This window comes from Grampus griseus (genome assembly GCF_964374135.1).
Source record: "Grampus griseus genome assembly, chromosome: 8".
Classification (NCBI taxonomy): Eukaryota; Metazoa; Chordata; class Mammalia; order Artiodactyla; family Delphinidae; genus Grampus; species Grampus griseus.
This window is the reverse complement of record NC_139002.1, coordinates 110012708-110039464: the sequence shown is the minus strand read 5'-3', so window position 1 is coordinate 110039464 and position 26757 is coordinate 110012708. Positions and strand designations below refer to the sequence as shown.

At 64.8% G+C, this 26757-nt stretch overlaps 4 protein-coding genes across 6 annotated transcripts; 1 reads left to right on the top strand and 3 right to left on the bottom strand.

Annotated features, from left to right (window-relative positions):
- Window positions 1–2765: 2765 nt before the first annotated feature.
- On the bottom strand, window positions 2766–4143 carry CEND1 (cell cycle exit and neuronal differentiation 1). The gene has a single exon (XM_082661295.1). It carries the CDS (start codon window positions 4114–4116, stop codon window positions 3676–3678), a length of 441 nt encoding a protein of 146 aa, XP_082517421.1. The 5' UTR covers window positions 4117–4143; the 3' UTR covers window positions 2766–3675.
- Window positions 4144–6102: 1959 nt separating this feature from the next.
- SLC25A22 (solute carrier family 25 member 22) lies at window positions 6103–11997 on the bottom strand. Of its 3 annotated transcripts, XR_014297145.1 has the most exons (11): window positions 11970–11997; window positions 10807–10948; window positions 10585–10710; window positions 10328–10383; window positions 9450–9540; window positions 8699–8765; window positions 8460–8578; window positions 8170–8344; window positions 7933–8087; window positions 7765–7840; window positions 7623–7686 (listed from the first exon to the last, which is right to left on the bottom strand). XR_014297145.1 is itself a non-coding variant. In XM_082661230.1 (10 exons), the coding sequence occupies exons 2-10, from the start codon at window positions 10824–10826 to the stop codon at window positions 7536–7538; spliced, it is 969 nt and encodes a 322-aa protein (XP_082517356.1). In that variant the 5' UTR covers window positions 10827–10948; window positions 11970–11997; the 3' UTR covers window positions 6103–7535. The 3 variants fall into 3 exon arrangements, 2 of the variants coding, with proteins under 2 accessions (XP_082517356.1, XP_082517357.1); XM_082661230.1 differs by lacking the exon at window positions 8699–8765 and having other exon boundaries at window positions 6103–7686; XM_082661231.1 differs by lacking the exons at window positions 10585–10710; window positions 10807–10948; window positions 11970–11997 and having other exon boundaries at window positions 6103–7686.
- A 2648-nt stretch (window positions 11998–14645) lies between these two features.
- Window positions 14646–20379, bottom strand: PIDD1 (p53-induced death domain protein 1). The gene is made up of 15 exons (XM_082661158.1): window positions 20064–20379; window positions 19336–19649; window positions 18486–18899; window positions 17960–18169; window positions 17820–17874; window positions 17456–17657; window positions 17253–17378; window positions 16836–17015; window positions 16610–16757; window positions 16359–16494; window positions 16127–16277; window positions 15910–16033; window positions 15715–15833; window positions 15216–15637; window positions 14646–15016 (listed from the first exon to the last, which is right to left on the bottom strand). Exons 2-15 carry the CDS (start codon window positions 19637–19639, stop codon window positions 14758–14760), a joined length of 2850 nt encoding a protein of 949 aa, XP_082517284.1. The 5' UTR covers window positions 19640–19649; window positions 20064–20379; the 3' UTR covers window positions 14646–14757.
- Window positions 20380–22789: 2410 nt separating this feature from the next.
- Window positions 22790–24986, top strand: RPLP2 (ribosomal protein lateral stalk subunit P2). Its single transcript, XM_082660991.1, has 5 exons — window positions 22790–22936; window positions 23122–23245; window positions 23750–23798; window positions 24671–24769; window positions 24874–24986. The coding sequence occupies exons 2-5, from the start codon at window positions 23123–23125 to the stop codon at window positions 24948–24950; spliced, it is 348 nt and encodes a 115-aa protein (XP_082517117.1). The 5' UTR covers window positions 22790–22936; window position 23122; the 3' UTR covers window positions 24951–24986.
- The last annotated feature ends 1771 nt before the right edge of the window (window positions 24987–26757 follow it).

Below are 26757 nucleotides of genomic sequence, written 5' to 3'. Positions count from 1 at the left end.
ACTAGAGGAAGCCCGCGCGCAGCAACCAAGACCCAATACAGCCAAAAATAAATAAATAAAATCTTAAAAAAAAAAAGTCAGAAAAGGCAAGGCCCAGATGGCCAAGAACCTGGTGAAAAGTAGCAGTTGGATCAGTGCAAACAGAAACAACCAGAAGTGGCCAGCTTCCCCTGTTCAGACGGACAGGGGAATTTACTTATATTTGGCTGTGTTGGGTCTTTGTTGCTGTGCGCGGACTTTCTCTAGTTGCAGCGAGGGGTGGCTACTCTTCGTTGCGGTGCGCGGGCTTCTCACCGCGGTGGCTTCTTGTGTTGCAGAGCGTGGGCTCTAGACGCATGGGCTTCAGTAGTTGTGGCTTGCGGGCTCAGTAGTTGTGGCTCGCGGGCTCTAGAGTGCAGGCTCAGTAGTTGTGGCGCGTGGGCTTAGTTGCTCCGCGGCATGCGGGATCTTCCCGGACCAGGGCGCGAACCCGTGTCCCCTGCACTGGCAGGCAGATACTTAACCACTGCGCCACCAGGGAAGTCCCCAGATGGGCTTTAAAACCTTGAGTGCTTCACCTGCTCCTGTGTCACCAAGGGAGGGGAGCTCTGCTCTCGTGGCTGACCCATGGGCACGAGACAGGGCAGCCGAGTTTAAGGTGCATACACAGTGTGGCCTGCCTCTGGGTGAGTCCCAGGAGAACCGCAGGGAGGGCCTCAGGTGTGCACACACCCGTGTTCACAGCAGCCTTACAGGAAGAGGCAGCCCAGTGCCCATCAGCGAATGACGGACACACAAAAGGTGGTCCATGCATATAATGGGATAGTCAGCCTTAAAAGGAAGGAGATCCTGACACAGGCTACAACATGGATGAAGCTTGGGGACATTATGCTCAGTGAATAAGCCAGACACAGAAGGACAAATCCTGTCTGATTCCACTCACATGACGTCCCCAGAGTCGTCATTCACAGAGACAGAAAGTAGATGGTGAGGGCGAGGGGGGGGGGAGGGAATGAGGAGTGAGTGTTTAATGGGGGCAGACTGTCAGTTTGGGACGATGAATGATTTCCGGAGGCAGATGGTGTGATGCTAGCACAGCAGTGTGGATGTGATTAATGCTAATGTCCTGTGCACCGAAAAGTTTAAGATAAAATGGTAAATTTTATATAATGTACATTTTACCACAATAAAATAAAGGTCAGATGTGCACGCAGGATGCCCAGAGACACAGGGCACCGGGGCAGGACAAGGATTTCCATTACTGCTTTGTCTAAAGTTGCAAAAATTCTGAAACAATCTAAATATCCTTTAATAGAGAATCGAGGGGGCTTCCCTGATGGTGCAGTGGTTGAGAGTCCGCCTGCCGATGCAGGGGACACGGGTTCGTGCCCCGGTCCAGGAGGATCCCACATGCCACGGAGCGGCTGGGCCCGTGAGCCATGGCCACTGAGCCTGCGGATCCGGAGCCTGTGCTCCGCAACGGGAGAGGCCACAACGGTGAGAGGCCCGCGTACCGCAAAAAACAAACAAACAAACAGAGAATGGAGAAGTAAAATGAGGCAGCAACACGGGGAGAACATCACCGCATCGAGAGGAGCGAGCCCTGGGTGTCCAGCTGAAGGTGACAGATCTCACCTTCACAGGCACCTCCGTCCCGCCCCAAGTCCCCTAAAATGGCAGAAGGATTTTCGTTTGTTTGCATTTTAGGTGCAAGCAGAACACAGAGAAGGGGCGAGGGGCCTGGCTGGCTGGAGAAGGTAGGCAAGCCCCGGCGCCTGTGGGGCCGGCGGGCTGGAGGCTGCGGGTGTGGGCACCGTCCGCCTGCTCTCTATGGCCAAGCTCAGGCCAGATGGCTCAGGGCAAGGGTGTCAGGTCTGTTTGGAGTGTGTTCACTCCAAGGAAGGGCTCTGGACTTGCCTGGGCCTGAGGTATGGGTGCACCAATGGGGGATGAGTACCTGGAAAAGAAGGGAGAGACGTGCCCCCAACCAGCTTGAGGAAGTCCGTGGGGCCCAGGGTGACAAAGCCCGCAGAGCACTTCTGGAGCCCAGGGGGCCTTCCTCCCCACGAGCCCACGCCCGCGCGACTCCCCCAGTTGGACACCTGGCCAGGGTGGGCAGCGAGCTGCGGGTGGAAGGTGATGAGAGGAGGGACCCCCCTCCCTGCAGCGACCTCCCCACCCCCCTGGAGTGGTGAGCTCACTGCAGAGAGGGGTCGAGAAAGCGCCCCCAGCTGGAGAGGACGACTGAGGGCCAAGGTCCCCATTCCCCTCCCAACGTGGCTCCAGGACAGCTCGACCCCATGCTGTGGCCGGCAGCCTGGGCCTGGGGGCGGGTCCTGCAGCCCCTGGGTGTCCATCTAGCGTCAGGGCCTGCAGGAAGGCCTGGCTGTGGCTGTCTGGGAGGGGCCAGGCCCTGGGCGGGGCTGTGGGTAGAGCTCACCAGGATCGAGGGCACGGAGGTGGCAGGAAGGGCTGGTGAGGGGCACCTGGGGGTCCCTGTCCCTCCCTGGAAGGCCCTCGGTGTGGATACATGACACCCCACACACCCAGACAGGCAGCCCCAGCCTGTCCCGGCCGCGTGCAGGTGAGGACGCCAGCCCAGCCTTTAGATAATTAGAGTTTATTTCAGACTCGGCCTCCACTCAGGCCTGGGGTTCCAGTGGCCAGCTGGCCAGGCAAGGGCACATTGGGCTCCCACAGTGCCCACTGCCACCATGCCGTGGGCCCAGCAACGCATGGTCTCCCTGCAGGCACAATGAGGCAGCGGACGTGGGTGACGGGCACCCGCCAAGCGGTTCTACTCTACCTGTGTTATTGCATGTATACGCTTGTTAGAGCCCGAGGACGCTGGGTGAGGCAGGAGGCGCCGTCTGTGGGGGGCTAGGCCGGCACAGCCGCCTCCCTGCCAAGCTCTCAGCTGCCCGCAGGACAACTGCCGCACGGTGGGATGGGGGTCAGGGCGGGAAATGTGGGGCCCAGCTAGAAGGTCAACTTGGGGAGCCCCCTCCCGACACCAGCCTTCGGGCTGTCTGTCCACCCAGCCAGGGCTCAGGTGACCGGGCAAGTGGCTCGGAAACTCCGCCCGTGTGGCCGCCCGCCTGAGGCCAGCCCCCCGGAGTCAGCCCACCCAGATGAACGCCCCACCCCAAGTTGCAAGCAAAGAGCAGAAATGGGGAGAGTGAGACAGCCACACCCTTTAATGTCCCCACGCGGGCTGCACCCAGGTCAGAACCCATCCCAGACCCCTGCCCAGCCCTGGGGGCACCCACCCTGGGGGCTCATTGGGAAGTTGCTGCCAGGAAGCCCGCAGAACCACTGGGGCCCTTGGGACAGGCTGGCATGCTTGGGCAGGCGGGCCACACTCAGCCCACTCCTTCCTCCGCCCTCAGGTGCCCTGGTCCAGCCTAAGCCGCCACCCTGTCAGGGCTCCAACCGTGCTGCTCTGTAACCCACAGAGCCAGGGCTCCTTCTGCCCCCAGGTTCAGAGGGGAAAGTGCTGGGGACTGACCGACCGAGGGGGCTTGGTTTCCACTGCTGGCAGGGGGCCTGTCCCTCTCTCTCTTCCTCTGCGTGTATATGGGGGGTACACAAGTATATGTATTACGTATGTATAGATAGCTGTGTGTGAACTTGGCATGCACTAGATTCCTGAGGTCTGTACAGGAAGTGGCTGTGCCCCCGCCTGGGCACCAGCCATCATTTTTTTCGGACCAGGAAGGCCACACCGAGAATCAGGGCTGCAGCTGCCACAGCCATGCCCCCAGCCACAAACAGGGGGGTCAAGTTCTCGAAAGGGCAGGGGCCTTGGCCCCCTGGGCCCCCGTTGGGGGCCTCGCCCTCCTCAGCCCCATCCCCAGGGCCCTTGGGCTCGGGCGCTGCATCGGGGCTGCTGGGGGCTGCGGGGGTCGGCTTCAGGTTGCTGTGGTTGTTGAGGAGGGCAGGGTCTGCCTTGGCTGGGGTCTTCTTGGCAGGCGGCAGGGTGGGGGCCGCTGGAGGCTCCTGCTTCTCCACTTGGGCCTCCTTCTTCCCTGGCTTAGCCGAGGGGGCTTTCCCGTCCGCGGCGGTGGGCGCTCGGGCCTCAGCAGCAGCCTTGGTGTCGGCCTTTGGGCTGCTGGTCGACTTCCCTCTGGACTCCATGGTGGGTGTGCTGGCGGGCTGCACGGGGCGTGCGTGGACAGGCAGGTGTCTAGACCGCAGCAGCTCAGGACAGCTCACCTCTGGGCATCCTATGAGCCTGGGGGGTGGGGGAGACCCAACGAGGCTGGGACAAGAGACTTGGCGTCCTGTCCAGCTCCCAGCTCCTTGTCCCTATAGAGACCCTGCTCAGTTCTCTGGACCCTCTTCTTCCAGGGCTCAGCCTCCGTCCGGCTTCACCCACCTTCTGAAAAGCCCCTCCAAGCACACAAGCAGGGGCTGTGGGCCCCCTCTGGGCTGGGGTGTCGGGATGAGACCAGCCAGAGGCTTCAGTTTCCTCATCTGTGACACGGTCTTGCCCACATGTGTGCCGTGTCCATCACGCTGACCCAGGGTGGGAAAGAGAGCCCACCCAGCCCTGAGAAGGGTGTGCAGTCACAGGAGGTGGACAGCAGCCCCGTGGGCCTGGGCAGAACTGACTGCATACCCTTCTCAGGGCTGGGTGGGCTGGGGGGGAGCCAGGGCAGGGTGGGAGCCCAGAGTCTGGGCTCTTGCGCCTTGGTGGGGTAGGAATGGGCCCCAGGCCGCCAGGACCTGGATGTGACAAAACCAGGGTGTCTTCTCAGAAGGCTGGAGAAGGCAGGGTGGCAGTGACAGGCCTGTGCCTCCCAGCCAGCCATCTACTCCCCCCAGCGCCGGGCACCCACCCCCATGACCGGCCTTGCCTGCTCCGGCCTAAGAGCAGGGAGTCCTCCGTGACCCTGAGGCCACGCCTGCCTCTGGGAGTGGAGGGAATCCCTGGTGTGAGTCTGGGGTCGGCAGGCGCCCTGTCATCAGCCTCAGCACCCCCGAATCTGGGCCAGGCAGAGGATGGGGGCTCTGGGCTGTAGGGAAGGCCTGGCCCAGATCCTCAATGTTTGGGGAGGGCAGGGGGACTGGGGGCCTCGTCACTCTGGACCTGAGTCTTCCCTCCCTGGACACCCGGACACCGGCGGTCCGCTGCTTCTCCAGGAGGTTGAGAACTCCCACCTCAACCCTCAGGGAGAGGGAGCCTGCGTGGGGGGTGGCAGCCCCAGGTCCCCACCCTGGCAATGCACACTAACCACAGTGAAGGTCGCCTGAAGGTCACGGCGTGATGTGGGTGTCCTGATGAGAGGCCCAGCTGCTGTCCTACTTCCCGGGGAACCCCAGCAGCCCCTCACCCCTGCCACTCTGGAGGGGCACCCAGCTGCTGGGCATCAAGTTTGCAAAGGGCATGGGGTCCACTCTCCACCTCCCCCAGACCCTTGGTTATTTCTGGCTCATACTAACGTCACCCGGCTACCCCTCCCCCTGCAGGCCGCTGTGCCCAAGAGAGCAAGGGCCCCGGAGGGCCCCCGGTGACCTTCATAGCGGAGAACCGCTGCTTCTTCCTGCGGGGCCCAACGCCCCCACCCCACCCCAGACCCCAGGCCGCGGAGTCGCCGCCGCCTTACGCTGCTGCTCCCGGCGCTCCCACCTCGGCGCAGCGCGCTCTCCGCGGGACCACGGCGGGCGGCGGGCGGCGGGCGGCGGGCGGCGGGCGGCGGGCGGCGGGCGGCGGCTGCGGAGGAAGGACTGGGAGTTTCCCACAATGCACTGCTTCCGGCGCAGGAAGGGGGGCGGGACCGCATCAGCGCTGGCCCCGCCCACCTGCTCTCGGCCACCACAGCTCCCCGAGCTGGCTGAGACCTCTGGGGCCCCCAAACCCAGCTCCGCTTTTGATCCCAAGGGCAGCTTAGAGTCAGGGAGGTGAGGGGCTGAGGCTGGCAACCCCATCCCAGACTGTGAGGGAGTCAGGAGGCCACTCCGCCCAGGACCCCCTCCAGCCAGTGTGCCCGTCAGTGGGTGGGCAGACGGACCCAGGACTGCCAGGTGAGGGGAGCCAGTTACCAGAAGAGGAGGGCGCCCTTCCCCTCGTCACCCCTACCAGAGTCTCAGAGAAGAGGCATCTACTTAGAATATTTATTTATCTTCTTACATGACAAGACACAAAAAGTTACAACTTCTTAAAACTCTTGAATTCGAAAGAAAAAATATATAATTCTGTAAGCAGCAGCAGCAGCAGCTTCCAAGGTACAGATGTGACGGGAGAGGGCAGCTCCCAGGAGCAACCGCAAACTGCGGGGCCCAGGCCTGAGCCCCAGGTAGTGTCACTGGGAGGGGCCCCCAGGGAGGGGGCCCGGGGGGTGGGGGAACACAGCACCGGCACGTCAGACCAATCACCAACACGATCACGTGGCTGGGGACAGGGCAGGGCAGGGTGAGCCTCTGCCTCCATTCACAATATCAGTGGGGGGGGGGACGCTGGGAGGGCGGAGCTTTACTAATTGTTGGGGGGGCCGTATGCAGAGGCCCAGAGAGCAATGTGGGCACTGGGAAGACTGGAGGGGCAGCTCCTGGCACCCTGCAAGAGGAGCACACGCTCCCAGGCTGCAGACTGGTCCTCGTGCCTGCCCTCCCCTAGGGCCAATCCTGCACCAGGGTGGTGGTCTCCGAAGAGGGGTCTACTGAAGGTGCAGCAGGAGCGGGCAGGCCGGAGAAATGAATTTCTGGACGGGGGCAGTGGGGAGTCTAGGGCACACACAGCACGTGTGCGCGCGCGCACACGCGCACGCGCACGCGCCTGGCCACGTGGGGAAAGGCAGCAGTCTCCCCGGCAGCCCCATCCCTGAGGGGCCAAGCCAGCAACTCCACCACAACAGCTACTCCCCACAACATTCGTACATGCGCCCCGACTTCACACGCTCTGGGTCCCCAGCCTGGGCTGGAGGCCGAGGGGCCTAGCAGGAAGGAGGCTGGGTCCCACGGTGGGGGCGGGGAACCTGTCCTGGGAGTCAGAACGCAGGGTGACCCCCAGCCTAGGATTCCTGGCTCAATATGGGGGGCAGGAGAGCCCAATCCTCCCGCAAGGCTGGCCAAGGCGAGAACAGCAGCAGGGGAGGCTGGACGGACAGACGGAGGGATGGACAAAGCCACTTGTGCTCAGCAAGTTAATAAATAGGTTTGTGCAGGGTCCCCTCTGTGGACTAGGGGCCAAGCCTCGGGGACGGGAGCTGGTAGACTGGAAGGGAGGGTCCAGCTTGCCCAGCCCAGGCCTGGGGGCCCCCAGTCCAGAGACCAGCTCTGTCCCTGGGGGTGTTCGGGGGGGGCCAAGGTGGGCAGGGCTGGCTCCAGGAATGTAAAGATTTCTGAGTTTTCTACATAAGACATTGATCCCAGCGGTCGTGCAGGCAGAACCCCACCAGGCCCACGTGTGCACACCGTGTGGACCCTGCACCCCTTCCTCTCCCCCCACCCCCACGTCCATGTGGGGAGAGGCTCTCGCATCATCCGGGTGCGTTGCCTGGCTCTGGCCCCACTCTGGTCCCGCTCAGCTGGAGGGCGTGGGGTGGCTGCCGGGCTCAGGGCTGGACTCGCGGCAGCCCCAGCAGGGTCTCGGCGATGCCCAGGAAGTAGACCACCTGAGCAATGCCGAACAGCGGGGCGATGACCAGGGCGCGGCAGTAAGCACCCTTCAGGAAGGCTGTGGGGCCCTCGTTCCGCAAGATCTTCCTGTCGGGGGAGGGGGGTCAGAGCTGCAGGGCTGGGGCCGCCCTACCCCCGCCCCACACCCCCCGGGGGCTCACCCACCTGGCGCAGTCCAGGAACCCCGAGTAGGTGTCCTCGTTGACGCCGCGCTGGAGCGTCTGGAGCCGGGTCTTCACCACTGCAGGGAGCGTGCGGGTCAGTGTGGGCCCCTTACCGCCGACCCCACTCCTCAGCCCCGTCCCCAACCCGGGCCCAGGCCTGGGCACTGACCATCACAGGGGTTGACAGCCACGGCAGCCGCGCTCCCAGCCACGCAGCCGGCCAGGAAGGACACGTAGAAAGGAGACTTCTCCCCAGATGCCGGTTGGCCCAGCTGGTTCAGGTTGGCAAAGAGGGGGAAGTAGACGATGGAGAAGGGGACATCCCTGCGGAAGGAGGGCGGTGGTGACTGGCTGGGAGGTGGGGGGCAGGTGGGCGGGCCGCCCCCAACCCTCCCTGCCCCCCTACCTGAGCAGCGTGGCCCCCAGTCCCTTGTAGAGGCCGGCGATGCCGCGGCTCCGCAGCAGGTCCCGGGTCAGCTGAGTGGCTGTGGGCCGGGGTGCAGCTGGAGGCTCCACGGGGGGCTGGGCACCCCCCCGGCCAGAAAGCTGGGCCTGGCCAGATAGGGTCTTCCTCTGGGCGGCTGGGGAGAAAGGGGCCGGCCTGCTGGTCTCCCTCTCGGCGCGAGGCACGCGGTGGCGGCAGGGCAGGGGCCTGGCTAGTTCTCCCGCCCAGCTGCCCTGCCACCCCGCCCTCACCAATGCGGCCCGCGTCCTGGAGCTGGATCTTCAGCATCTCCATGGGGGTGGTCACGATCACCTGGCAGGTGCCGGCCCCGCAGCCCGCCAGCATCTCCTTGAACAGGGTCAGCTTCTGCCTGTAGCAAAGAGGGTGGGGCTGCAAGGAAGAGTCAGAGGCCCCGGGGGCCTCCCAGTGCGCCCAGGAGTGAGGGGGCATGGGAGGGGTGGAGGCGGAGGCAGCCCTGTGGGGTACAGACCTCCGCAGCCTCAGACACCCTCCAGGCTCTCCAGCAACAGGCGCTGAGCCCAATTGACAGATGGCTCCTGGCAGGGCCAGGGAAGGGCCAAGGGGCCGTTGTTGAGCAAAGAGAAATGCAGTGGGGGGGCAGTTCCAGTTCTCCAAGGGACTACTGGCCTTTCAGCCCCACCCTTGGGTGATGGGGAAAACTGGTCAGTGCCCCCCAAATCCCAACCTACAAGGGGCAGCAGGCAGTGGCTGGGGGCCAAGGACCCCTGGGGCCTGGGCACCACTGACTCAGCATCTGGGGACAGAGGAGGAGGAGGAGGAGGAGGAGGAGGAGGAGGAGGGGGAGGAGGGGGAGGGGAGGGGAGGAGGGGGAGGGGAGGGGAGGAGGGGGAGGGGAGGAGGGAAAGGAGGAGGAGGGGGAGGAGAGGAGAGGGAGGAGGGGGAGGAGGGGAGGAGGAGGGGGAGGAGGGGAGGAGGAGGGGAGGAGGAGGGGAGGAGGAGGAGGGGAGGGGAAGGAGAAGGAGGGGGAGGAGAGGGAGGAGAGGGAGGAGGGGGAGGAGGATGAGGGGGAGGAGGAGGAGGGGGAGGAGAGGGAGGGGAAGGAGGAGGAGGGGGAGGAGAGGGAGGGGAAGGAGGAGGAGGGGGCCCTGCAAGGTCAGGGTGAGGGGCCCCCAGGAGGACAGAGCCTTCATCCTTTGTCTGGAAGCACAGACCCCTCCCCCTCACGACCCTGGCCCCCAGCAGCCGGCCGAGCCCCTCACCCGTCCTTGGAGAGCTGGTATCGGAAGAAGTCATTGGCTGCCAGCTTGATGGCCTTCTCGGGGGTGACGAGGGTCAGGTTCACGGCGGCTCCTGTTTGGTACACGGGGGAGCACAGACAGGTCAGTGGCCTGGGCTGGGGAGGCTCTCCACCAGCACTCGCCTCCCAGTTGACAAAGCCCGCCCCCCGTCACTCCTGGGCTGTGTCCTGCCCTCTCGCCCACATCTGTGCCTGGCAGGGGCGGGACCGGCGGGCCAGGCAGTGCCTTCTCCGGGCTTTCTGCTCAGCCTCCCCCGTAACCCTCCCAGTCCAGTGGGCGGCCTCCCTGAGGGACACCTCCCCTGGGCTACAGACGTGCTCGCATTGGGGTTCTGGGTAAGGCCACGTCCGGCCTGGCGCGGGTCAGAGCTGGGGAGGCAGTGGCGAGCCCCTCTCAGCGGCGAGGACTCAGGGCTGCACAGCATCTGGGCAAATCCAGGCTTGGAGATTGTCTCCTAAGCTGCTTTGCAGTAACGACCCCATCCCTCCCAATCTCCTGGCACAGACAGGGTCCCACCCGTCCCGGGAGGCAGGGGAGGGGGCTGCGGCCACTGTGGTAGAGACAGTGTCCTGCCATGCTGTGCACTGGTAGTGAGTGGGGGACGGGGCTGAGAACTGCCGTGCCCCAGAGATCCCACCCCCCGTCCCCCCAGCACCCAGGGCCCGGCTGATGACCCCCGGTGCAAGTGCAGCAGCCCCCACGGGACAGGTCCACACCGTCACACCCGGCACAGGTACGCCGCCCTGCCCTGGCTTCCCACCTGCCTCCCCGCCGCTACGGTAGGACCCCTCTGGGGCTGCAGGAGGGTGCTACCCAGGCCTGCCCCGTCCCAGCCTCACCGCGGTACATCCCGAAGTAGCCCTCTGAGCGGATGGTCTTGACGAGGCAGTCAGACCTACAGCCCGGGGGGGGGGGGCAGGGGATCAGTCTGGCATCCAGCAACGGCCCCAGCCCTGACCCAGGGAGGCGCTCCCCCAGCCTGCCCCCCTCAGTTTCCCCTTTGGTTTAACGGGATGGGGGGATACAGGCGCCGAGCGCAGAAGTCTGCCCCACACCCATGGCTCCACGCCTGCTACCCGCCCCCCCGCAGGCTCACATGCTGGTGTACAGGCGCTGGCCATTCTGCTGGTTCTGCAGCCTCGTCTTGGCCAGGTCGATGGGGAACACGCAGGTGACCCCGATCAGCCCAGCGATGCCGCCATTGATGAGCTTGGCTGGCAGACTGTGTGGGCGGAGGGAGTGTCAGGACGACCTCCTGGGCCATAGGTCGGCGGGGAGGGGAGGACAGGGGTGGGGTGAGGCTGGGTGGGGTTCTGACCTGATCTGCTTATCGGCCATTTAACTCGGGAGCACTCAGGTAGGAGCCGCAGAGGTGGATACCAGACAGCGGAGGTGGTGCTGGAGGAGGGGGAGGGGCGGTCCTCTACTTCCAGGGGAGCTTGAAAACCAACACTTCTGTCCTAGAAGAAAGAGGGAACTGGGATCAGCGGGGGTGGGCAGAGCCACGGCTCAGAGGCACCCCAGAGGAGTAAGCCCCCCCAGCCTCCCTCCCAGGTCTCCTGAAGGGGCACCGAGCCCTCCCCCCAGCGCCCCCTCCCAGGCTGGGGCCCTCCGCACGTCCTGGGCGCGCAGTGTGCGGCGAACCGTTGCCCCTTGGCCCCATCCCTGGGCCACCCGGCTTCCCCTCAAGGCGCCCCCACCGGCTGCGTACTCCCAGCTGGCCTCGCTCGCTCGCTCACGTGCGCGGAGCCCTTTAAAGGGCCAGGCGCCGCTGGGGAGGCAGCAGCAGGGGACGGGGCCAACACGCCGGGCAGGGCGCCCCTAGACTGGGCTGTGACGGCCCCCATCCTTGAGCAGAGGCAGCGGGCACCTGCCCTCTTCAGGAGGGGGGTGAGAGTGCCCCAGGGTCCACTCTAGGGCTCAGCTCACAGCTGCCCGGTAGATGCCCCCACTCCCGTGGCAACTCCACGCTGGACCCCCAGACCATCCGCTCCCCTGGTGACCGGAGAAGCGCCAGCACAGCCACAGCCAGCCCTGTGCCCACCCTCCCAGGAACTTCACCCCCAGACTCACACCCAACACACCCACACACACGGAGGAACCCAGCGACCAGGACCTCTGGGAGGGGGATGGCTGACCTTCCGAGGCTCCCTGGGGCCAGTCCCCCAGCTACTCCAGGGGTGCAGAGACAAGAGGCCCCTCTCTCTAGGGGCAGGGTTGGGGAGCCAGAGCCAGCCTCGGGGGCCTCCTATGCAGGGGCACAGCCATAAAAACTGGGCTGTGGGGTCCTCCCCCCCACTGTGGCCCCCTCAGAGGCCAGCTGTCACAGGCTCCCACCCGAAGCGCTGCCACCCAGGGTCACACGGCTGGCTCACACCTGTCGCCCCCCCGAGAACTGGTGACCTTCACCCAGCTTTCCTGGGCCGGGATGTCCCCTGCCTCCTCATCAGCCCCTCCGCCCCCCACCGCGGTCCCGCTCACCCCAAGGTGCACCGGACCGGCTCCTCCTCCGCGACTACAGCCCGCGGGCGGGCGGAGGAGATCCAGTGGCCGAGGGCGGTGCCGGCTGCGGGGATTGGCTGTGGGGCGGGGCGGGGCGGGGCGGGCCTGAGGGGGGTGGTGACTTTCTCTTTCACTTTGGGCGGGATGAGGCTCCCTGCCCCTGTGGGAGAAGGGACCAGAAGGGGGTGTGACAGCTTCTGGGAGGCTGGGACTGGCCTCGAAGCCCCCGCCAGCCCGTGGGGCAGTGGGTCAGACTCGGGCTGACCCAGCCAAGCCACGCAACCGGTTCCCAGGGACCCCAGCCCCTGACCACCGTGCCCCCAGCTGCCCTATGGGTTTCAGTCTGCAGCCTGCAGGCTGGATCTGCCTAGGGCCCCGGGACCCCAAGGATAGGGCTCTCTCTGTGCCCAGGCATGGGGGATCTGATGCCATGGGGTGGAGATGGGTCTGTGTCCACTCGTGCCTGTGGGACTTGTGGGTCTTTTTGGGGAAGGTGAACTTCAGGGAAAACTCACGCTGGAGCAGAGAAAGACATGCTTGTCTGCTGGAAAGGCCAGGGAGGGGGTGGCTGGGCCTCAGAGCCTACTGGTTGCCACCCATGGGCCTGTTCACCTGGCAGGTCCAGAGGGCATGGGAACCAGCACTCCCAGAGCCCTCTGCCCAGCCAAGCTGCACCCCCCCCACTCGCCCAGGGCCTCAGTGCCAGGACCTGCTTCTCCGTGCCCCAGCCTGCAGAGAGGAGTCTGACCTCTGCACTTCAACCTGACCCTCTCTTCCCACCCCCACCCTCCCCCACCCTCCAGGTGTAGACTGGCCACAGCCGTCTCTCTCCGCTGTACCAGACCCTTGGGGGCAAGGTCCACATCCTGCCCTATGGGGACTGAGTGAGCCCTGCCTCCCATCTGGGGTAAGGGACATCTGGGTGATGGGGGCCCCGGAAGTCAGACAGACTATCCAAGGTGGGGAGGGGAGCAGCTGTCCCAGGAAGACAGGCAGCCCTGGGGTCCCACATCACACTCTGCCGGCTGGAATGGGGAAGACGGTTGCAGAACTGAGAACAGTGGGGGCAGTGGGCTCTGCCGGGAGACGACTGGCAAGGGGTCCTCCGGACCCTGAATGCTCCTTTTTCTGTCCTCACTCAGTGTTCTCACACCCTGCTCATGAGACAGCTTGGAGGGCCCTCCCCTTGCGCCCCCATGTTGCCATAGAAACCTGGCAGCCCCAGCCAGGACTGAGGCCCCAGGGCTGTCAGCCCTCCCTGTACCCCCTCCGGTTCCCCGCAGCCTGGTAAACTGGGATTGCAGGCAAGGCTGTGGACACCGCAGCTCACAGGGACCACCCACAGGACGATGCTGCTGCTTCCAGGCCCTCCAGAGGTAAAATCTCCCACAAATGAAGCCGCTGAGCTCCCCCACCCCCAAAAAAGGCAATGGGGGTGAGGCTCAGAGTCTGCGACTGGCCATTTGCTCCCCATTCAATCTTCCCCAGCGCCTTCCCCCCCGGGGAGGTGCTTTCTGTCCAGCCGTCTGGAGGGGCGCCAAGCCGGTGACAAAGGCGGCGCGGGGTGGGAGTTCAGGGCTCCGCTTGGAGGCTGGCTCAACTCCCCGTCTCGCTGGAGGGGGTCCGGACGGGGCCCGGACCGCCACGCTGTCCCCCTCCAGGCGATGGCGACTCCAGCCAAGCACGTGTCCCCATACGTCCAGCAGGGCCCCACGTGTGTCCCCCCTACGGCCGGGCTTCTGTTCCTTGGCCACCGGCCCCCGTCTCCTACCCCGCGGGGACACGTGTGCGCGGGGAGCGCGCCCGGCACCGCCCGGGGCCGAGCACGGCCTCCCACACTCCAGCGGCAGCGGGTCGCAGCATCCGCCGGCGCGGGCCCCGCAGGAGCCGCCTCGTCCGGGCAGATGTCACCTCCCACAGCCGTCGTGGTGCCCCTCGCCCCCGCAGCCGGGCTACACTCGGGTGGGCGCCGCGGATGGGAGCCGCCCCGCGGGCACTCACCGCGCGCTCTGCCGCCGCCGCCGCCGCTCTCGCCTCCCCGCCGCGCCGCGCGCCCGGCTTCACCTAAGCGCGGGGGCGCGTCCGCTCGGCGCCGCGCGCGCTCCGCCCCCGGTCCTCGGCCCGCTCGCGGCCTCCGGCTCCCTCTCCTGGCCGCCGCGGCCACTGCGCCCGGCGGGCCACAGCCCAGCGCCAAGCCCTCACACTAGGTCCCCAAGGGTCTTCCCTGCGTGTCCGGCCTCGCGCCCGTGCATGGGCCAGTGACCAGGGACTACTCCCGTTGGGCCAGCGGATGGCGAGGTGCGCTGGGACGAGGTGTCCTAGGGGAGGAGCGGTGCTGGGAGGGGACTGAACTGGCCAAGCCCCCCCCCTCACCGCCACCAAAGGGCAGATGTGCAATCCCGCACAGGGTGACTTTGTATCCATCGGGGCTGCAGCCCTTACTTTGTAGCTGGGGCCCCCTGTCTCCCAGAGATCAGGACCAAGAGGAGGCGCTGGGCCGGAGACAGGCAGGAGCGAGGGCTGTGGGGAAGCCTGTGCACAGGCCCCCTCACAGCAGGGGCCAGGCCTCTGATCTGGCCTCCCCGTGCCTTCCACCTGTCTCTCCACCCAGCAAATAAACTGAGCTCTGAGACAGCAGCCAGGATGGTGCACGTTTGTTACACAAGGAGGAGAGGGTCACTGGCCCCATACCCAGGGCAAGTTTGAAAGTGGGAGCATCTAACCATTGGCCAGAGGATGTCAGGGACCAGCCCAAAGTCGGTAGGTTCTAGGTCTGGGCAGGCTCGGGGGATCGTGATGCTGAAGAGCCAGGTGGGCCGAGGTCCCCGGGGGCCAGGCTTGTGCGCTGGATGCCCTCCTGGTACTTGCGGCGGCCAAGCTCCAAGACAGCTCGCACCTCTTCGGCCACGTCCCGCCGGTCACTCTGCTCCAGGGCCTCCACAAGGAGCCCCACAGCCCCTGGCTGCCCGGCCTGGCGCTCAGCCCAGGAGAAGAGCATATGGCGGATCTGCCCATCCAGGTCGTCCCTGGGGGAACAGGGAACGGTGAGGGAGGGGCCCGGCCCAGGACCACCCTCCCAAGATGGGTTCCTTCCTCCCTGGGCCAGGGGCGGCCAGACCCTCCCTTTCCTGACTGTTTGCCCTGCCCCCACCTCCCCTGGACAGAACTTCAGCCAGCCTCCAGTAGGCAGGCCAGCAGCGGGAAGGGAGGCGCAAAAGAACGCACCGGAACTCATGCCGGATGCGCTGCAGCTCACGGTACGGCAAACCCAGGTGCAGGGCCACGGCTGGCCAGTCAGGGCCCAGGCGCCCGGCCACATTTAGCAGGTTGCTCTGTGTCAGGAACCCAGTCTCGGCGTCGCCCAGGTTCAGAGGTGCCAGGGAGAGGCCAGCCCCCTGCCCTGGGCCCTTGGATCCCCGCAGTCTCTGTGGGGAGGACGCAGTGGCAGTGAGCCCCAGCCCCGCCCCCGGCTCCGGCCCATACCCCTGGCCGCCCCCTTCCCCCTTCACACACGCTCCCCCGCCAGGCCGCACCGGCAGCTTGAGGGGCAGAGTGGCCATCCACGGGGCGTCTGCAGCCCTCTTCTGCCGAGCAGCCTCCGCCTCCTCAGGTACCTCCTCTGGCACCTCTCCTCGGTAGAAGGACACCTGTGGGTGGGATGAGGCGGGCTTCCGTGCTCTGGCCTCGGCCCAGGCAGCCCGGGGGCCCTACCCCGTTGGCCCACCTGGCCCCTCACGGCCTGAGCCCGCCGGTCCAGCGTTGTGGTCACGTACACCTCCTTCAGGTTCTTCAGGTGTGAGTAGAAGACGAAGCACACCCTGCCCTCCACACAGTCTGGACGGTCTGGGGGCAGGGGGTGGGCTCAGCAGGGACTGTGGGGGCAGACCCCAGGGTCCCTTCTCTGGGGGCGGGGGCCTACCGGCATCCACGTTGATGCCCCTCTCGAAGGCAGCGAAGAATTTCTCACCCTCAAACATCTCCACGGTTTCTGAGGGCTCCGGGCCACGGTAGCGCTCCAGCAGCCGCCGCAGGGTGCTGTCCACCTGCAGGGGCGACCCACTGGCTGGGAGCCCAATGCCCTGACCTGGCCCCCTGGCCCCCACCCCGCCCTCCCAGCCCTCTGCCCCCGCCCCCACCTTGTTGCGGGGCAGGCACTGCAGCAGGACCTGCTCGGGGTCCCGGCGCCTCTGCAGCGCGATGAGGCTCACGCGGTGCAGCCGCAGCCGCTCCCAGGCCTTCCGCGCCAGGCCCCCCACGCAGGTCTTGGTGGTGTACCAGAGCCAGTACCTGGGAAGGCTGGGGGTGAGCGGAGTGCACAGGCCGGGGCAGGGGTGGGGGACCAAAGAGGCGGAGGGAGGGGGCACTGACCAGGAGAAGTGCGTGACCTGGAAGCGAGCATACAGGTGGGTGAGCTCCAGTGCCACCTGCGCCGTGATGTCGTCCCAGGTGGCCGCGGGAGGGGCCCGGTACAGCAGGTGCAGGTGCGAGCGGTCCAGACTCAGGCCTGTGGGTGGCAGGGGGCCACAGGCTGAGGCGTCCCTGCCCGGGGCCCCCCTTCTGAGCACTGTTCCCCCCACCCCGTGGCTACAAGTCCAGGAGGCCACACAGCCGCCTCTCACCTGTGACGCCGGGGGGCAGAGGCAGTTGCACGGTGACTGGCCGAAGGAAGCTTGGGGGGCCGCTCTGGGAGAGGTAGAGCAGGGGGCTGGCGGCCGCCTCAGGCTCTCCCAGCAGGGCCGGCAGTTCTCTGCTGCCCACGCGCACCACCTGGAGCAGAGGGCACCCGAGCGATCACCTCTGTGCCCAGGCACCACCCGCCACCCGTGGCAGCTGCCCTGCCCGTACCTGCATGCAGGCATGACGGGGCTCCTCAGTGGCCCCAGGGGGGAATGTGACCTTGACCCCAGGATGTCCTGAGGAGCACAGCAATGTCCCCTCTGGTGGCACCACGCAGGCGTCAGACACAGGGCGCGAAACCACGAGGAACCAGGAGAAGTGAGGCACCTGGCAGCGAGCCCAGAGCCGCTGGGCGTGTGGGGGGCAGAGGGACAGGGTCAGGGGCCTCGCCGGGCATGGGGGGGGCAGAGGGACAGGGTCAGGGGCCTCGCCGGGCATGGGCGGGGCAGAGGGACAGGGTCAGGGGCCTCGCCGGGCATGGGGGGGGCAGAGGGACAGGGTCGGGGCTTTGCCGGGCATGGGGGGGGGGACAGTTAGGCAAGGGCAGAGATGCTCCCTTCCCAGATGGGCCTGGACAGCCCTCACCTTGGGCGCCTCTTCCTCCAGGTGGGTCTCCAGGTCACTCCAGCTATTGTCACTCAGGGTCCTGACCACCACCTCACGGCAACGCCGGGCCCGGGGGGGCACAAAGAGCAGCCACAGGCCCACGTCCTGCCAGGCAAGGGTGCTGTGAGTGCCAGGGCCACGGCGGGGCCCTCCTCACCTGCCCCGACCCGCCCCGGCCGCACCTTCTGGAAGGCCACCCCGTGGGGCTGCAGCTCCAGGACACCACTGAGCAGAGAGTCGTGGGGACCCAGAGGGACGAGGCGGGGCTCTGGCAGCCACAGTCGATAGCGGATGGTAACAGGGGTAGCAGTGGCTCCCACAGGGAACTGCAGGCGGACACCGCAGGCCAGGGTCACAGAGCAGCCTAGGGGGGTCACGGCGAAGCTGAGGGAGACAGGGTGGACATCGGGTCAGACGCAGCAGGGTCCCACATGTCTGAGTCTGGCGCCCTGGGCAACTCTAGGAGACCCCCACGGCATGGGCAGGTGGACAGGGTGACAGGGTGGACAGACGCTTTTGCAGCCCGGCCCCTCCTCCACACCGTACCTGTCCAGATCTGAAGTCAGCAACAGTCTGGGCATTTCTGGAACCACGGGTGTCCCTGTGGAAGGACAGATGGGCTGTTAGGATGGTGATGACACCTGCGTCCTGTCTGTGGTCTGCCCCGTCCCCACCAGTGAGCCTACCTGGAGGACTGTGGGGGCCGGGGCTAGGCCCACCCAGGGGGTTTCCTTGCAGGCGCACGAAGGGGGCATTCAGTAGCTCGGGGGGCACGTCCCGGAGCTGGTTGTCCCTCAGGTCGAGCCGGGCGAGCAGCGGGAGACGGGCCAGGCCGGCAGGTACCGAAGCCAGAAGGTTGCTGTGCAGAACGAGGAGCCGTAGGGACCGCAGGCCCGCTGCAGGGGCGCCAGCTTAGGGCCCGCGGAGGCCGCACAGGGCCACCCCAGCCCTGCAGCGCCAGGCCAGGCCGCCCGCGCTTTCAGTCTCCGCCCTTTGGCTGGACGAGAGAGCTCGGGCCGGCCTACACAGGGAGCCTCAGCAGCCAGGGAAGTGGGGGGCAAGCAAGGGCCGCGAGGGGGGCGAAGGCTCGAGGTGGCAGCCTGTGCGCACGAGGCCCTGCGCAGGAGAGAGCGCTGTGGGGCAGGGCAGGCTGGGCAGTGGCCGATGGGCCATCAGGCCCATCAGGCCCAGGGAGCCAAGGCTGCGACTCACCAAGGGAGGCAGGGAGGCCCTGCAGCTGGTTGGAGGCGAGGTTGAGCTCGGCCAGGCTGCTCAGGCCTCCGATCTCAGGGGGCAGAGCATCCAGAAGGTTCTCGGAGAGATCGAGGCGCTGCAGGCTGGACAAGGACCCCAGTGCTGCGGGCAGCGTTTGCAGGCGGTTGTGGGTGGCAGCGAGGAAGGTGAGGGCAGCGAGGGTCCCCAGGGCCTCAGGCAGCTCTGAGAGGCAGTTATGAGACAGCAGGAGGGCATCCAGGCCACACAACTGCGGGACACAGGCTGGCAATGTCTCCAGGCTGTTGAAGCTCAGGTCCAGGTGGGCCAAGTGGGCTAGGCCACTCAGGCTGGCGGGCAGCGTGGCGAGGGAGCCCCGGAGGCAGGCACCCAGAGCGTCCCGATGTTGCCCACCTGGGTGGGGGAAAGGCAGACATGGCTTTCAGAGCCAGAGTCCCAGGTCCCAGCTCAGCCCTGCCAGCCAGGGAAATAGGTGCATGGAAACACAGACCTCCACCCCAGCCCCGCTTAGACAGCGAGAGATGGACACAGATACTGGAGAGTCACCAGCAAATGAAGGGAGCAGCGACAGACAACGCAGGCTCGTCTCGGCTGACAGTCTCCACCCGTGACCCACCCCAGGAGAAATACCCACACTGGGGTCTGCTGGAGACCCCACTGGCAGCTGCCAGGTCCAGGAGCCCAGGCTCAGCCAGCTTCCTCTCGGGGTAAAAGGGGTCGGGTAGCGCTGTGCAGAGAACAGCGATGAGGCTGGGACCGGGGTTTGCCTTTCAGGACCAAGAAGCAGAGGCAGGAGCCAGCGATGAGGCTGGGACCAGGTGGTGCTCACCTTTGAGGACCAGGGAGCGGAGGCGTGGCAGGCTCCAGGGCAGACGGGCCAGGGTGGCCTGCAGCAGCTGAGGGTCCTCGTGGCCACTCAGCTGCAGGAACTCCACCTCCAGCAACTGACGGACCTGCTGGGCACACAGGTGCAGCAGCCGGTGGCAGCCCCTGGGGTACAGGTCCAGGCTCAGCCGGTTCCCAACCAGGAGAGGGGGTGCCCCCAGCCTTGCATCCACAGCATCTGTAGCATCTCCTGCAGCATCTTCTACAGCCGCTGTCTCGGGCTCCAGCCCCTCCGCCTCTGCAGCCATCGCCCACCGGCTGTCCTCGGGGGCCAGACATGTCCCAGCTCGCCAGGCAGGCCTGCTCAGGCAGGGCCCAGGGAGGCTGCAGAGTCAGGGGGAGGAGCGGGTAGGAGGGGGCTGGGCGTCCTCTAGCCAGAGGAAGGGGGACTCTGGCTGGGGAGAGCTCTTGAGCCAGGCCAGCTGGTCCAGAGCCCAAAGCCTAGGCTGCTGGACAGATAATCGCTGCAATGGGGCCGGGGAATAGGACTCCCCAAGGCTGGGAAGGCAGCAGGCAGGGAGACCTGTGTGCAGAGGGGCCTGGGGACATGCTTGAGGGAGAGGGGAAAAGTGAGGCTTCACGTCCCAAATCTGGAAACTTGACAAGGGACTCCTAGAGGTGTCAGGTCCTATTCCACCCCCCACCCCCTCTGGGTCCAGCCCCACCTCCAACCTTCACATTCCTCGGCTTTGACCAGAGGTCCCGGCTCTCATCTACCACGTGGGGCCAGTGTTGCAGGCAAGGGCCGGGTGATCGTGCCCGCGTATGTCAGAGCAGTGAGTGTGAGGGGGTTCCTAAGGACCGGACCCCACTTCCTGGCGCCTGGAGCTGGGCTCCCCGCCACTTCCAGCTCGCACCTCGGTCCGCGGAGGAGGTCGGTGCACCGCGCAGTCGCGGCCCCCACCGCTCGGGTAGGGTCCCGGGCGGGAGAGCGCGCCCTCCCCGAGCCGCCCTCCCCACGGCGCGCCCGCGGCCCGCGCGTCACCTGCTCCCGGCGGCGCGTTTCCGGGTCCCGCCGCATCGGAAGCTCGCCTCATGTCCGGCGAGGGTCCGCAGGCCGGGATCTCAGTGTCCCTCCCGCCCCGCCCGCCCGCCCTCCGCCGGTCGCCGCCCTGCTGCGCTCAGCTTCCTGTAGGCCTGCGTGCCTCTGCCGTCCAGCCTTCCGTGGGAGGGCCCGCGTTGCGCGCCACCAAACCCAACCTTTGAGGTTCTCTCGGGCCCTGGGCCCGCTCAGCTCTAGGGCTGTGCATTCCCGGCCCCATGCTGAAATGAGCTAGTGCGATCTCTGGCTGCAGGGGGTATCGGGTGCTGATCGAAGCTGCTGCCCCACCCACCTCCTGCCAGAGGACAGCTCTGAGAATGGCCCCAGCCAGCCCCAAAGGCCTCCTCTCAAGCCCTGCAGAGCCTGGGCCCCAGCTGCAATGGCCCTCCTTTTAGGGTGATCACTGTGGGGCACATGCCCCCAGCAGTGGACTTCCTCACATGCTGCCTCCTATCTTTCCGCATCTCACAAGGAAGGAAAAGGCAGCTCCGAGAGATCAGATGTTGCCCAAGGCCACTAGCTGGTGAGTGCCAAAGCCAAGGACCTCAAACCAGGTCTGACTCTCAAGAGAACCTTCCCCACTCCCGCTTCCTCACCCCGCACAGTCGATGCCTATAAACGGACACATGAACGCATCTGCTTCTGCCTGTTCTGCCCCAAATGATACCGTGTGCACCCTCTTTCCTCCACCCTCGCCAGCCACCGCCATCCCTCCTACCCGGATGGGCAGTTCCCACCAGGCCTCCATTCTCCCCAGTTCCTATCCCCCCTTCAGTTTCCACATAGCTGCCAGAAGAATTTAAAACAAACAAACAAAAAACCAATCACCAGTCTTAAAAAGAACTGAAATCCTGACACATGCTATAACCTAGATGAACCCTGAGAGCATTACGCTAAAGAAACGGGCCAGACACAAAAGGACAAATGCTGTATGACTCCACTTCCGTAAAGTCTCTAGAGCGGTCAAATACATAGAAACGGAGCGTAAAACGGTGGGGGCCAGGGGCTGGGGGAGGGGGATGGGGAGCTATTGCTTAATGTGCATGGAGTTCAGTTTGAGAAGTTCTGGAGCTAAATGGGGGTGATGATTGCACAACAATGTCAATGCACCTAGTGTCCCTAAATTGCATGGTTAAAATGGTAAGTTTTACGTTATGTATTATTTTCCCATTTAAAAATTTAAATAAAAACAATCACAACACTTTCTTGTGTGATTGCAGTAAAGTCCCATCCTTCCCAAACGGTTTCCCCACTTTACCGCAGCTGTGTGACCCCGAGCAAGAAAACCTTTCTATGTCTGACTTCATCTATACGATAAGGGTACCGTGTGGCTTGCGTTAACAAACCAGTGCTTGGCGCTAACACGCGGGTTCACCTGCTGTCAGAGCCCGCACGGGCTGGCTGCTGCCTCTGAACCCATCTCCGGCCACCTTAGTTGGGCCTTTGCATCTGACCCCTGGGGGCTGATGCTCGCCCCACATCTTCGCAGGGCCGGCTCCTTCTCATCCTTCAGCCCCGTGACAGTGTCAGCCTGGGACTGCCTCGTTTATTTACTTTGCGTGTCTGCGCACTAGAACCTGAGTTCTGCGGAGGCAGAACCGGGCCTGTTCCCTCTCAGGACTGACGCCAGCCTGCAGCAGGGTTCCTGACACGGAGAGTGAATGAGTGACGTGTGCTACGTGTGCTACGTCCGTGTGGACCCTGAGATCTGTCCCGAGCCGACAAGGCCAGGGCAGGGGGTAGGGGGGGAGTCACGCGGGCTTCGGCACTCCTGGCTCCGCTCCTCGGGGCGGCGGTGACAGGGCCTCCCAGCTTCGGCCGGAGCTCCCACCAAGGCGCTGGGGGGAAGCAGCGGCTCGGTTCGGCGGTGTGAGCGCGCGGAGCAGCTCGCCCGCCCCACTGGGCGGGCCGGACAGCGAACTCCTGTTCCCGCGTCTGGGAACCACCTGAGACCCGGAAGGGCAGCGGGCTGGACCAGTGCAATAGCGCCCGGGCCACGTGTGGCCCGCGCAGGCAGCAGCGAAACCGCGCTTCCGGTAGCCATGCACCATGGGACTCGTAGTTTGCCGGCCGCGTCAGCCTCTCCCGCAGAGATGCGTCCTGGGCGTGAAGGCTGCGCTGCATGGTGGGAGCTGTAGGCGCCGCGTGGCATCCTGGGAGCCCTAAAGGGAAAAAAGCTGCACTTCGGACTCGCGTCTTGCTCTGCCCCGCTTCCCCCAGGGATCTCGAGGGGCACTCACCCCACTGTATACAAGAAGGCGGCCCGGAACTGCCTTTCGCCTTTGCGGTGGTGGCTGCGGGACAAGACGGGATAATGGCGTCACCTGCGTCCTCCTGGGCTACGCACCGTCTGACATCACTAGGAGGCGCCCTCAAGGGGCGCTGCGCGCAGGTTCCGGAGGCTTCTGGGTAGCGAATTATCCCCGCCCCCCGCACCAGCGCCTTCCTTTCCGTGCCTAACGCCGCCGAAGTCGCACGCGCGAGGCTTCTCCGCCGCCGCCAAGTTAGTGGGGCGGGCAGGCCGGGGCGCGGGCCGGGCCGGGAGTGCCGCGGAGGGAGGGCGGGCGGGGCAGGGCGCGAGCTGAGCCTCTGCGGGGTCCCCGGACCGAGCCACGCGCGGCCGCGCACGGGCCGGGGTGGGGGCGGGAGGCCTCCCCGTAACGCCGCCGCCCTCTCCTCGCGCCGCAGGATGCGCTACGTTGCCTCCTACCTGCTGGCCGCTCTCGGGGGCAATTCCTCCCCCAACGCCAAGGACATCAAGAAGATCCTGGACAGCGTGGGCATCGAGGCAGACGACGACCGGCTCAACAAGGTAGCCGCCTCGCTGGGGCCCGAAGCCCCCGGTCTGCTCTGTACTTCGTACAGGGGGACCCCTCCCTTACCCGACCCGGCGTTTCCGTTTGGGAAAGTGTAGGTTCCTGCTGATTTCTGCCAGCCCATATGGTTTTGGGGTTGCCTTGATGTACTGGTACAGCCCCAAAGAAGAAAAAGTGGGGGTGAAGCCAAACCTCAGCGTGGCTCAGTAGAAACACGAGTCACGTGTAATTGAAGGTTTCTTAGTAATTTTTTTTTTTTAATGAAAGCGGTGACGTTTATCTTGATCTTGTTTTTTTTACCCAACTTGGTGAAAGTTACTTTGACACGTGTTGAGTGTAAAGTGAGATATTTTGCATCCTTTCTCAGCAGTAAGTTTTGGTGTTAGTTTTTACATGCAGGGCGTCTCAGTTCACCTGTCCTGCGTCGGTCGTGACGGCTGTGCTGGGTCCAGGGGTGTGATGGTAGGCCTCTCGTAAACTAGGCCACTCCTCTCTTTTAGGTCATCAGTGAGCTGAACGGAAAGAACATCGAGGACGTCATTGCCCAGGGTGAGGTTCTGTCCTGGACTTTCGTTTTCACGGTCCATTCTAATTCCTGCCGGTCAGCCTGTGACCTGCCAGGTTTCGCTTGTGGACCAGAGCACCCTAGAAGCCTTACCCAGAGGAGTGAGCGGGGTTTCAGTGGGCTCAAGCCGTGGGCGCTTCTAGACAGCTCCGGGACAGGGCGCCCGTGCTCTCACTGGGCTTTTGTAAACAAGTCTCTCCACCCCTTCTTGGGGTGCTAGGGCTGATCACAGGCCCCTGCCCTGTGGTATCAGACTGGAGTATGTGGGATTTGTCTGGAAGTTGAGCTCTTGGGGAGCTGTTTCTGTCCTTGGGTCCGTGACGGGGCAAAGCCAGTTCAGCAGACAGTCTGGTCTGTGAGCTCGCTGCTGGACACTGGGGCAGCGGACTTTACCTGCTTGATTGTAAACATGTTTGTCTAGCTTACCTCCAGGGTAGGGCGCTGTGGTCTTGTAGCCCTGCTGGAGGGACTCCTAGAAGCCAATTTCTAGCAGTGGCAACAGACTCCTGTGTCGGAGAACAGGAACCTATGACGTGGATCCTAATACATTGGACTAAGTGTCTGGTTACTTTTTTTTTTTTTTTTTTTTTTTTTGCGGTACGCGGGCCTCTCACTGTTGTGGCCTCTCCCGTTGCGGAGCACAGGCTCCGGAGGTGCAGGCTCAGCGGCCATGGCTCACGGGCCCAGCCGCTCCGTGGCATGTGGGATCTTCCCGGACCAGGGCACGAACCCACGTCCCCTGCATTGGCAGGCAGACTCTCAGCCACTGCGCCACCAGGGAAGCCCTCGTTACTCTTGAGTAACGTTGAGGCCGGGCTCCTGCTGTGGTCTCATCTCTCCCTTCTGATTGCTGTAGGTATTGGCAAGCTGGCCAGCGTGCCAGCTGGCGGGGCTGTGGCCGTCTCTGCTGCCCCAGGAGCTGCAGCTCCTGCTGTGGGTTCTGCCCCAGCCGCAGGTAAGTGGAGGCTCAGGCAGCTGTCTCTGCAGACACACTGGGGTCTTTGCTGGGAGTGTGGCCTGCACCGTGGGCATTTCTCACCACGCTCTTTCTCCCTGCAGCAGAGGAGAAGAAGGAGGAGAAAAAGGAGGAGTCAGAAGAGTCAGATGACGACATGGGGTTCGGCTTGTTTGACTAGAGCCCACACCCGTGCAAATAAAAACCTGTTGACGTATTTCTTGAGTTGCCTGTGAGCCCTTCATCAGAGTGTGGTGTCCGCATCCTAGTCTCATCCCGGGACGAACCAGGGCTCTTGCGCGATGAGGCAGAGCCGGTTGCCTGAAGAGCCAGGAGCGGAGTGCCTGGACGGGGGCTACTTTCTATTGGTCTTGAGTGTGGCCAAGCCTTGAGTCCCCTTCTTGGGCATGGTCCTGGCTCCTGTGGACTGCCAGGGCCTTCCTAGGAAATGAGGCCTTCAGGGGGACACCCACGAACACTTGAAAAGCAGGGGTGGGTGGTCTCTGCTCTGCGAAGTGGGTCAGGCCAGTTGAGGTCAGCAGCTCCTGCAAGGCTGGGAGAGCCTCAGTTACACACAGGAGATGTGCTGGTGGGTGTGTGGTCCCCAGATGGCAGTGTGGAGGTCAGTGCCCCGGCTCCACCTCTCCCCTGAGCAGCTTGGACTTACCTCCTCTGAGCCTGTGTCCCCAGCTGTCTGGTGGGCCAGTACCTTGGCTGGGTAGATTCAGAAGTGGTGTGGGCAGCAGTGTTGGGCTGCGTGCTTGCTTGTCGGGCCTGCCCGTGCTCTTTCTGCCAGGCTCTGGCCTAGAATGTGGGGCACAGAGGAGAGGCCCTCCCACTGCCCACCCAAGCACCATCCTGGCCCTGCAGTGCAGCTATTGGCAGCCGCCCACCAGTGCCAGGCCACCCAGTAGATTCTCAGCTTTGCTTTCTGAAGGCTGTGGTGTGGTGGGCACCTGCCATGTGCCCACCACATGGTAGGCCGGTGTGAAGGACTTGCTTCTATGGGCTTGTAGTTCTGGAGGAGAGTAATGAGTGTGGCACGAGACAGCAGGGCTGGGTGTGTGTGGGGCCCTCCCTCAGGAAGAGGCCCCAGGGCAGGGGTGTTCATGGGTGGAGGGAGAGGGCTGAGGGCCTTTTTGCTACCCAGAGGAGTGGGGATTAGAAGAGGGCCTCGGGGGAGGGGGTGTAGGACATGGGGCTAAGGGGGAATGAGGAGTCCTAGCAGTGTGGGCTGCAAGGGGAAAGTATGAGTGGGATGAGAGGTGGGGCTGTGGATACCCAGAGACACAGGTGGCAAGGGGCCGTGGTCCAAGGTTAGGGTGGAGACGGCCCGCCAGAGGAGTGACGCAGGGTCCAGGGGCAGAGCTCGCAATCCCAGCCTTGGAGGCTGAGGAGAAGGGCCCTCCTTCTGTGGGCCAGAGGACACCGTGGGAGTGGGGGCAGGCCAGGGACCTCCCTGGCAGTCAGCAGATACCAGGGCTTCTCCTCTGTGCAGACGGGGAGGGGGGCAGGCCCACTCCCACCCCCAGCCAGGATTCTAGGAAGAGCCACCCAGTTCCTGGCTGCAGAGCTCCTGGGGCCTGGTGGGAGGGAGAGATATGTACCCAAAACAAGTCAGCTAGGGTGTGGAAATGGGAGCAGAGGTCTCCCGGCATGGGGGTAGTGCCACCCTCCAAGCCCCACAGCCCCTTGGAAACGGGGAGGGCACGGGCTCTGCCCTTCCCTCGGAGCAGGTTGCAGGGATGGCCTGCTTAGGTTCCTGGCTCAGCACCGTCCCGGTCCTCCTTGGCACCCTGGTGAACCCCTGAACTTTGCAGGCTGGCCCTGGGGGTCTGTTCCATCCCCACTGTGTCACACCCCTTGTCCCCTGCTGCATCCAGCAGCATCCCCAAGGGCTCAGTCACCCTCATGGGGCCACATCCTCTGCCCTGCGCCTCCATCCCACCCAAGCATTTGGGGTTCTAAGTCAAATTCCCTCATCCCCC